The following is a 10,657-nucleotide window of genomic DNA, read 5'->3' as shown; positions in this document are numbered from 1 at the left end:
GTGGTGCAGTCAGGTTACAGCTATCGGTGGGCGGGACGTAGTATCGTCAGGTTTTAAACACCAATGAACCTGGGTGGTAAATATTATACATTTGCTAAGCCTGCCGTTTAATTGTTGTTGTTGATGTTGTGTTACAGGCCAGAAGACATGTCTCCACCTCCATGGCGTGTTCCCGTACATCTACATACCGTACGATGGCCACGGGTTGCAGCCGGAGCGCCACCTGCGGCAGGTGGCCTTCAGCATCGACAGGGCTCTCAACGTTGCCATGGGAAACCCCGCCTCCAGCGTCCAGCACGTCTTCAAGGCGGTGCTTGTCTCTGGCATGTAAGTGGCTCGTCCGCTCTTACCAACACAACTGAGCTGAGATTCATAAAAACTAATGTGGGAAATCCACGTGATGGCTGATCCGGGTTTATGTGTTGGTCGTGTCCTGCAGGCCGTTCTACGGTTACCACGACAAGGAGAAGCACTTTATGAAGATCTATCTGTACAACCCTCAGATGGTGAAGAGGTAAGGTTACCGCCGCTCCATGCTGTTTCATGTGAACAGGGATCATCTGTTGTTCGATGTCTCTGGATGTGTGACTCCGCCAGCTCCCCGAACTGAAATCGATAGCTGCGTATTCAGTTGTGCACATCGATTGGCCGAGTGTGCGCTCGTGCGCGTATGTGCACGGAAGCACACGGGGAGACTGTCAATCACATGCAAGCGCTGGTGGTGACGATGATGTGAGCGGAGCCACGGAGCTGGTGCTTGGCAGAGAGAGAGAGAGAGAGAGAGAGAGAGAGAGAAAGACAGAGAGAGAGAGAGAGAGTGTGTGGACAGGAGATGAGACTAAAATCAGACTGAAGCGGTCAAAGAAATTAGGGCAAGTGAAAAAAAACAAAGATAAAAGTTTAGGGAGAGAGAAAAATAAAAGATGAGTTGATGAGGAGAAAGCAGAGGAGCGTCTGAGTGGCAGGTCTGTCTGTCTGACTCTTTGGTCAGTCAATCCGTCAGCACGGGCTCTGACCTTTAAATGGGAGACATGACTCCAGGACTTTCACAGAGCTGCTCCCCATTCATCTTTATTCATCCAGGAAGTACAACAAGTGTGAACAGAAGGAAAACAGCGATGTGGACTCACAACACAGACTGAACGGTTCCATTTACAGATGTAATGTGGGACTCATTTTACATGTCAAAGTCGACTTGATATGAGAGAAAATATCACAGTTAAAGCTGGAATCAGAGACAAGAGCCACAGAGCTGCAGGTTTGACCTGTTGATATCCTCTGCAGTGCTGCAGGTGTTCCTGACGTAGACTGTTTAGAAAAGTGTTCGTAGCTTCAGATCTGTAAAATGGTTCCGATGCAGAAGTGTCTCAAGCTGCAATACCACCGAGTGCCACTGGAGGTCGGCTCCAAAAAGCCTCCAGCTCCATAGACTCCCATTCAACTTCTCTCATCAAATCCAAAGTGAATAAAAGGTGTCCATCAGTTATCTCGGTGTTGTTAGCTAAAGTCACTCCTTCTTATTAGTTTTCTGGAGGTCCATCTGAAAATAATCCCTCATTCATTAGAAAAGAATATTCAAAAAGACCTGTTTTTGGGGGCGTGTCTGTTTGATTGACAGACCTGTGGTGCAGTCAGGTTACAGCTATCGGTAGGCGGGACGTAGTATTGTCAGGTTTCCAATTAGATCGGTCAGATCCACCGCTGGCTCCTCCCCCACCTCATCCAAATATGGTCACTTCCTACTCCAAACCGCTCTGAACTAGCAAAGGTGGTGACGGACAGAAAACTTCTCATGTTATTTCTCACGATAAGCAGAAAGTTTTTATGAAAAAACAACAACATCTTTGCCAAGTCTGAAATTATATTGATGTCTCTGCTCAGACTTTGATATCAACACATTTTTCACCAAGCAGGAAATATTGAAGACAGTAAAACAGAACTTTTCTGATTCATATGAACGGGAACAGAAACTGATTTTACTCTGCAACATTTTAACATTTTCTTCACAGTCAATCAAACAGATTGAAGCGCCACCGTCAACTGGAACGACAAAAAACAATCCTCCAATCAGAGAGAAGCTCCAGTTAGTGATGATGACGAAGATGATTTGCAGTTGTTAGTTAACTAATACAAACATGTACAAAGCTTCTTTTTTATTTTTTATTTTATTTAGTGAGATTACACTCTAATAATGCACACAGTGACAGCAGAGCAGGAAGTTCACCAACACATTAAAACCACCCCCAGACACAACATAAGCCCCGCCAAAATAAGACGACAGAAAACAGAAGAGAGAATTTAGAAGCTGATTACTGCGATGATCAAAATGAGGATGATTGTTTGTGTGCAGCTAGTTGTCACGTCAGAAGACATGAAGATGAACATTTCCTAACTTTACCCGTGTTGTGCTGCTAGGGGATCTCAGACTCATGCTGTGCAAAAATTTTGTTTCAAGGCTTAAAAAGCCACTGATCACTTTAATCATAGGAGCATGTCCTTTGAGCAAGCAGCCAAAGTCAGGGCAGTCAGAGCCCGTGGACGTCCGAGGCGCTAATCATCTGTAATCTGCACCAGAAACGGCCTGTTTCTGTGGAGCTGAGGATGTGTGTCATTATGTTGTTTTTTTTTGCTTGTTTGCTGCAGAGTGTGTGAGCTGTTACAGAGCGGAGCAGTGATGAACAAGAGTTACCAGCCCCACGAGGGCCACATCCCCTACCTGCTGCAGCTCTTCATCGACTACAACCTGTACGGCATGAACCTGGTCAACCTGGGAGCTGTCAAGTTCCGCCGGAGCCGCGGCAAAGGTGAGCGACCCGGAGGAGACGGACAGCAACTCATCATTACTTGTTTTAATAAAAAAAAAAAAAAAACATTTTCCTTCATCCTTGTAGCTGGAAATCATTTTTAGAGCCTGAGCACTGAGTGGAGTGAGCGAAAGCCTTATTGAAATGCAGGAATTATTATTTTTCTTCTGAAAAAAAGGATTGCACTTTTGGCGGCTTTCACATACTCAAAAACTCATGAAACTTGGCACACGTCAGTCGTGGTAAAAAAAAAAAAAAAAAAAGGTGCATTCTTGATGTTTCTACAAAAAAGTGCACATTGACTGAAAATTAATAGGAAGTTGGCCATTTTGAATTTAGTGGCCATGTTTGGCGATTTCCACATGTTGTACTTGAACAAACTCCTCCTACAGGATTCATCCGACCGACTTCATATGTGCTCTTTGCAATCTTAAGACCTTTGGGATGAAACCTTATTAAAATAACAAATGTTCTGCTGAACTGTGTGCCCGTGGCATGGTGGCCGTTTTGAGCGTTTCACCATGAAATTGTAAACACGCTGCTGGTTCTGGTCTCTGCTGGACAGCTGGCAGGTTTCTTACTGCTCACTTCAGGCCAGGAGAGGCTGCCATGCATGTCATATCAAAATATATCAAAAAACATATCAAATTATTCCTGATCTCACCTCAGGCTCTACGTAGCTCCGTAGAGGAAGGGGTGGGGCCACCGACGTAAAGGATTTTCAAATTAAAGCGTGTGAGGAAGCTGCAGCTGTTCCTGAACACAAAGTGTTTCTTTTCCACTGCTGCTGCTGGACAGAAGAATCAGTGGTTTTATTGAGTGTTAAACAGAGGACACAAAAAACACGCTGAATTTTGGGTAAAATAATTAAAGCTGCAGATATTTTGGAGGGTGATGTGTTCACATGATGAGGTCATTTCCTGTCCGTGCAGCGTCCTGACATGGAAGAGCACTATGTGTTTGTGTACTAAATGAAGGACGTCATCTGGAAAAAGTTAACATCGTGTCACATGTAAATGATTTAATTACAAAAGTAAAGGCAGATATCAACAAACTGTATCTCACTGGTTTTGCTGCTGCAGCAGTGAGCTGTGAAAATTAAATTTGGTTCTAAAGACTTGTTTGTAATTGGCTAACAGATTTTTTTTTTAAATAATAATAACTACTGTTCTGAATTTGCCTGTTTAAGGTTTGGCTCTCATGTTGCTCAGCGTCACCATCCATCACCAGAGAGCTAGTCTTTAATATGTGTGCGTTTAATGTGTTTTAAATGTGTACTGACCCCTGAAAGGAGGCGACGGTGTTTGGACTTATCACAGTGGGAGTATCAGACCGGGGGGGGTCAACCTGACTCACAAACCCAACTCGTCTTCTTCATCCTGATGGAGACTAAACCCCTGAGTGTCACCTCTGTTTGATCACAGCTTCGTCCTAATCTCTTCCTCTACCTCTGCTCATGTCCAGTCCCCCTCCCACCCCACACCCCTCCCCCACCCACCTCCCACCCCTCCAGCAGGACCGCCCTTCACATGCCCGGCCATTAATGATTCAAGACAGGAAATTCCACACTCAAGTTTAATAAAGTTCTTTTATAAAAATCCTCACGCCTGACTATTCTCCGACAAAAGCAGGCTTCCCATGTTTGATCCACCTCCTCACCGCTCCAATGGCCCGTATAACAAAGAAACCCAAATGCCCCAATAATAGTTACACCTGTTTACATTTTCTGTTCCCCTCAAACTCGGACTTGAAAGCAGGTTCTTAATCTGAGATGAAAGGATGATAGAAGAGGCTCAGCTGGTAAAACGGGCCAGTTTAAGATGAATGGATCCCGTAATGTGTTTTGAAGTCCAACACTCAGCGTGAACGCTCACTGCCTAAATACTCAGGTTGGAAAGTGTCAAAATACCTGAAGAACAGAGTGACCGAAGTCGAACTGGACAAGATGCAGTCACTCAGTCAAAGTATAAACGAACCTCTGGTCAAGCCAAATGTATTTGGAAGAAAGGTTACATTTCCCTCTTGGAGGCAGTCATTTGGGGAAAAAAAAATCTGAAAATCTTTGGAGGTGATCAGTCGTCTTTTTGTGACCTTAATGTAACTCTATTCTTGTTTCCAGAAACCTTAAGACAGCCTTTTTCCCCTCTGAGAGCTACTTTGACAAAATGAAAGTGTCTGAGAGCTACTCATGTTAAGTAACATTGATTCACACAGCTGAGCTCCAACCAAACCAGCTGAATCAGCTGCTTTTCTGTGAACAACAACAAATTAATACTCAACACACATTTTGGATCACAACAGATAAATTCAACAGCATGTGCATGTTTTTTTTTCTGTATGCATTTGTTTTCAATTAAAAGTGTGGGGTGAGGGGGGGAGAGAAGGAGGGGCAATTGTCCACCCGTTAGATTTAAATTTAGACTTTATTAATCCCACGGGGGAAATTTAGTCGTCACAGCATAGAAACACAAAAAAGGTGCACACAATAACAAAAAAAATTACAAATACGTATACATAAAATAAGATAGATAAAAACAATTATTTTAGAAAAGAAAGAAAAAAAATAAGAGCAATGAATAAATAAATACACACAAACAAAAACAAATAAAATACAAATAAATACAACTTGGGATGAATGAAAAGTGTCAGGTGCTATGAAATGAAATGAACAGTGCAACGTTATTTTATGGTGGCGTTGAATAGTCTGACAGCCGTCAATTGCGTTAACATCTTTCTGACAGGTTAAATAAATCCCTAAATAAAAGAAGCTTCAACGGATGGCCGCATGTACCTGGCGGCCTGATCAGTCACTCTGTTTGGTGAGCACTGCTATTGTTTGAACCTCTATGTGTTGGACACCCCCGCCTTAACATCTCTAATGGTACACTTTAAATATATGGGCAGAGGTCAAAGGTCATTGGCCAGGAGTCTGTGGACGACTACAGAAAGATCAAGGAGGACATTCACATCTGACACCAGAGACAGGGATTACTGTTCCCTCCTGCTTCAGTCACATGATGATACATACACCAGGGAATGCTGGGAAAATCCAGTAAATGGAGTTTCGGTTGTTATTTAAGATGCTGTTTGTAAGACTGAAAGCAAACTTTAAAATTGAGTTCCACGATAAATCTCATGTTCATTAAATGCGATGGAGTAGCTCCATGTAAACATCGGTGATCAGTCCACGTTTCTGTTTCTCTTCTGTCAGAAGAGGCTCCAGCAGACCCAGACAGGCCAACCTCCAGCACTCGTCCCAGCGTCAGCCCCTTGAAGAGCCCCTGGACCTCCAAGCTGAACGACAGCATGCTGGGGGGCCCGTTTGTCCGCTGGGAGGAGAACGCGCTCCCCTGGTGAGACCCTGCTGCTGTGGATCTGAACCAATGTCCTGCAGCCCCAGTTTTTACCTGATAGTCCTCTTTCCATTAGTTTCTATTTTTCCCGTGTTAAAAGGAATGTTTTTTTTGCGCTTTCGAATTTTTTCAAGTCTCATGATGACATAGCTTTTTTTTGTGTGTATCTTTATTTTCAATATGGAAAAGCCAAAAACATTTTGTGATTCTATGAACAGTTTTAATATTTCGCTGTCTGCAGCTCCTTAGTTCTGGATGAGGTGGCGAAGCAGAGCACCTGCGAGCTGGAGGTTGACGCTGTGGCTGTCGACGTCCTCAACCGGCTGGATATTGAAAGTAAGTTCACTCAGGACGTCGCCTCCACCTGCTGCACCCTCACAACCTCTAGCACAGGTCACACTGGCGCTGATGTAGGAGTACCACAGGGCGGAGAAAGAAAAGATACAGCACGTTAAGCTCCGACTGCTCCAACTGCCTCCACACATCACATCCGTCAGCAGCTCCCAACATAAACACCGGGGGCTGACCTTTGACCTCCTGTCAGAGACAAGAAGAGATCATCAGAGATGAGGAGGGATGAAATTGAGCAAGGCCCATAAAGCAGATGGTGTCTGACGACTTCATGAACCCGAGAGCAGACTGTTGATTCTGTGCAGTTTTCATTCCTCCTGTAGATTTTTCTTTAATGCCATAAAAATGGCTTTTCTCTATTTAGAGTGTGAAAGGAAGGAAGAAGGAGCTCAACACTTAAATCAGCAGAGAAAGGTGAAGTCATGACATGTTGATAAAAGCTTAACCAAGCGGGAACCAGCAGTGACGTCACCCGTTGGTTTGTGAACGTTATGAAGCCTCCAGTTCAGATTCTGTCCGTCACCATCTTGGTAGTTCGGAGCGGTTTGGGGCAGGAAGTGACCATATTTGGACGAGCTGGGGGAGGAGCCAGCGGTGGATCTGACCGATCTGATTGGAAACCTGACAATACTACGTCCCGCCCACCGATAGCTGTAACCTGACTGCACCACAGGCCTGTCAATCAAACAGACACGCCCCCAAAAACAGGTCTTTTTGAATCTTCTTTTCTAATGAATGAGGGATTATTTTCAGATGGACCTCCAGAAAACTAATAAGAAGGCGTGACTTTAGCTAACAACACCGAGATAACTGATAGACACATTTTATTCACTTTGTATTTGATGAGAGAAGTTGAATGGGAGTCTATGGAGCCGGAGGCTTTTTGGAGCCGACCTCTAGTGGCACTCGCTGGTATTGCAGCTGAAGACACTTCTGCATCGGAACCATTTTACAGACCTGAAGCTACAAACACTTTCATATCCAGTCTGTCGGCTTAACGAAGAATTCATTTCAAAAAGTAAAGTACGCCCGTCTTTCTGCATATCTCCTGCCAAAGCGTTCGTTACTTGCCGCATTCTCCACACGAAGTGTCAAACTAAAGTCTTTTGAACACACAAATAGACACAAGACATTTATCAGTATTGGTTTTAGTTCCTTCAGTCACAGACTGAGTGTCTGTGTCAGACTGACGCTGCAGTTATCTGCTCACATACATGATCTCTCGGTCATACAGTCAAACATTTCTCCAGGTTCTAGGTTCACGTGTGCAGGATTCGTCGGTGGAGCTCTGAGAGGGCGGTTCCGTCCACATGCGGGTCTCTGGCCTCCTCAGCAGTGCTGAATGTTGTGTTAAAGACAGTACTTACACTGGGGCTGCAAGTCTGCCAGAAGTGCTTCTGATTTCGAACCGACTGGACTCAGAAGCATAAACCACACCAAGAATCGGTCTCTGCAGCCAGAGCCTGTTCTCTGACTCATACTTTTCCATCTGCTGCTAAAACCGCACTTTAAAAAAAAATAGAACTGCAGTATTTAAGGTTTGACTGTTCAGTCCTGCTCCACATAAACTCTTTGTTGTTGGTTAAAACTCATTACCAGACGGTAAGCGTGCGATGGTACTGGGAGCTGACACCGTGGTTCTGTGTGTCCAGATCAGATCGGCAGGAACCCGGGCCTGCAGGCCATCTGGGAGGACGAGAAGCAGAGGAGGAGAGAGAAGAACCAGATCTCCCAGATCGAAACGCCGGAGTCACAAGGTGAGGACGATCCCAGGGATACTCTGAATGTCTCCGTTTTTATCTCTGCTCACAGCGTATTGGCTCAAGATCTCCATTGTACTTTGTGCTCATTGTGTTGCTTATTGTTTATGTGTGCTGGCAGAAATGTTCATTAGATTGTAAAGGTTTCTTAAAAAGAAACATGTGTGCGCTGATGCTCGTGAAGGAACATGTTGCTTTTAATAGTCTTTGGTCAATAATGCAGCTCATTGTCAACAGACAAGTACAAATCTATCAGCCATTAGAAACGCCCACAATACTGGTCACTAGGAGACATTCATTGTTGTGATTTGATTTGATTCATATTGTTGTTTCATACATAAACAATATGCACTAACAAAAAACAGAGCCAGAGGAACAATGGAAATATCAAGTGATTCCAAACATGTGATCCATCCTGAAAACTTCAAAAAGAAAAAAAAACAACCATTACATTCGGTCATCATCAGTGCACCTGAAAGTTTCTTAATTCATCATCATAAGGACAAAACTCATTTGGTAAATTGTCAGCACTCATCTACCATTAACACCTTCTCACACTAGTGGCAGCGGAGCAGCCATGCAGGGTGCTCACCTGACATCCGGATTAACTCTGGGGTCAGCGTCTTGCCCGAGGACACTTTGGCAGGTGGACAGGAGGGACCAGGGATTGAACCTCCAACACTGTGTTTAGTGGACAACCTGCTCCACCATCTGATTCAATATGTGATTCACTCTCAACTTCTCCCAAACAACATCATTCAGATGTTAAATCTGACAACTCGGAAGGCAGAGGAAGGATTCTTTTCATGGTATTAGTTCATAATAGGAAAACTATAGAAAATCACTGACTCATCTGTCTCTGTCAATACTAACATCGTATTCACCAAGTGAATGAAATGGCAAAACTTCAAAAAAGACATCAGATGGGGAAAGAGACAAAAGAAAACGCGTTTGAATGCACTTTCATGATTTTTTTTTTTTTTTTTTTTTTTTTTTTTTTTTTAGTGTACCAAACTAATTAGATTTATAACCAGCGCGTGTTGGGTTATTTGTTTTCAGACAAAGATCTAGAATTATAAAAGAATAAAGATAAAAATCCTACAGTCAAAGTGTTCAAAACTAAAGTGAGCCTTTCTGCTTTCTATGATAGAGGTATGACGGTGTTTTGAGGTATGACGGTGTTTTGGGGTATGACAGTGTTTTGAGGTATGGTAGTGTTTTGAGGTATGACGGTGTTTTCAGGTATGGTAGTGTTTTGAGGTATGACAGTGTTTTGGGGTATTACGGTGTCTGAGGTATGACGGTGTTTTGAGGTGTGACGGTGTTTTGAGGCGTGACAGTGCCTCCTGTATAACTCCATCGTGTTCTGTGGCATCTGTCTAAGTTTTTCTGCTGAGTCGTCTTCTAGCGGACGACAACCTTTGAGTTTTCCATCCCCTCCTCAGGTTGGACACTCGTCCTTCCCAGAGCTGTCCATGCAAGCGGTGATACCACAAACAAGAACTTTAATCTGGCCATATACACACAGGGGGTTGTCATGGAAACTGAGTGATAAATCATTACAGGCTAATCTGCTGTGGTGCTGTCCTGTGCACGCAGAAGAAATGATGTCCAGGTTTTACACAGATCAAACTCCCGTCCTGTTGTTGGTACGCAGAATCAGTCACATTTAATTATTGGGATTAACTGCTATTGGTTGACTGACAGCTAAATTACCCAGCATACCTAACAGCTACAATTAAAACATTTGGTTCGTAATAGCTAAGAATTCCATATCTGGAACAACTCTGGGATCCGGGAGCAGACTTTCTTTTTTTCCAGGAATGAAAGATGAAATATTGAAGTGATTTTTTTTTTTCTGATGTGTTCCAGATCGTGGTTTTGTCACGTCAACGGACAGCGAGAAGATCTTCATGAAGCGATTCAAGGAGATTCTCATGGAGAACGAGTTCGACGTGTAAGTTCCTCATCCTTACTTTGATTGGTCGTCGGGGCGACGGGCTCAGCATACGTTTCAGGCTAAATGATTCCTTAAAGTCACGTGTTGGACAGTTGTCGCCAATCCCCTGAGGGAGTCCAGTGCTGGGATTCATAGAAGAGACAATGTCTGAAAATAAGTCACAGACCGCATCCATCGCAGGCTCCTCCCATCTTTAGTTCTTCATGTTCAGCTGTAACGAAGCTTCTGCTTGTCCTCAGTTTCCCTGTTGGTTGTTGGGGGGGCGGAGGGGGGGGCGGCACACAGGAAAAAGAAGGATGGAAAAGTGAAGTCAGAGCAGATGTATGGAGGGGGGAAAGGGGGGGGTGTACAGCCAGAAAGTATTTCCTGTTATAAATAAAAGTAGTTTGCTCGGCGGGCGTTCGTGCTGCTGCATCAGATCCAGATGGC

General features: G+C 44.0%; 2 protein-coding genes across 5 annotated transcripts in view; one reads left to right on the top strand and one right to left on the bottom strand.

The window, feature by feature from the left end:
• slc16a10 (solute carrier family 16 member 10) overlaps positions 1–10,657 on the bottom strand; it is a 162,989-nt gene that overhangs the window by 72,942 nt on the left and 79,390 nt on the right. The window lies entirely within an intron of this gene.
• rev3l (REV3 like, DNA directed polymerase zeta catalytic subunit) overlaps positions 1–10,657 on the top strand; it is a 66,529-nt gene that overhangs the window by 27,387 nt on the left and 28,485 nt on the right. For 2 of the 4 annotated variants that reach the window (XM_069161833.1, XM_069161832.1), the window contains exons 2-8: positions 138–327; positions 440–514; positions 2,644–2,804; positions 6,019–6,157; positions 6,399–6,493; positions 8,161–8,265; positions 10,141–10,225. In XM_069161833.1, the coding sequence (XP_069017934.1) occupies positions 138–327; positions 440–514; positions 2,644–2,804; positions 6,019–6,157; positions 6,399–6,493; positions 8,161–8,265; positions 10,141–10,225 (850 nt within the window). Of the gene's footprint in view, positions 1–137; positions 328–439; positions 515–2,643; positions 2,805–6,015; positions 6,158–6,398; positions 6,494–8,160; positions 8,266–10,140; positions 10,226–10,657 lie in introns of all 4 variants that reach the window. The other 2 variants (XM_069161831.1, XM_069161830.1) reach the window with 1 other exon arrangement.

The sequence above is a fragment of the Embiotoca jacksoni genome, unplaced genomic scaffold (assembly GCF_022577435.1).
Source record: "Embiotoca jacksoni isolate LCO1_2020_lvr unplaced genomic scaffold, fEmbJac1.0.p SCAF_29, whole genome shotgun sequence".
Lineage (NCBI taxonomy): Eukaryota > Metazoa > Chordata > Actinopteri > Embiotocidae > Embiotoca > Embiotoca jacksoni.
Note: the sequence above shows the minus strand (reverse complement) of the source record. Positions and strands in the feature narration are given on the sequence as shown.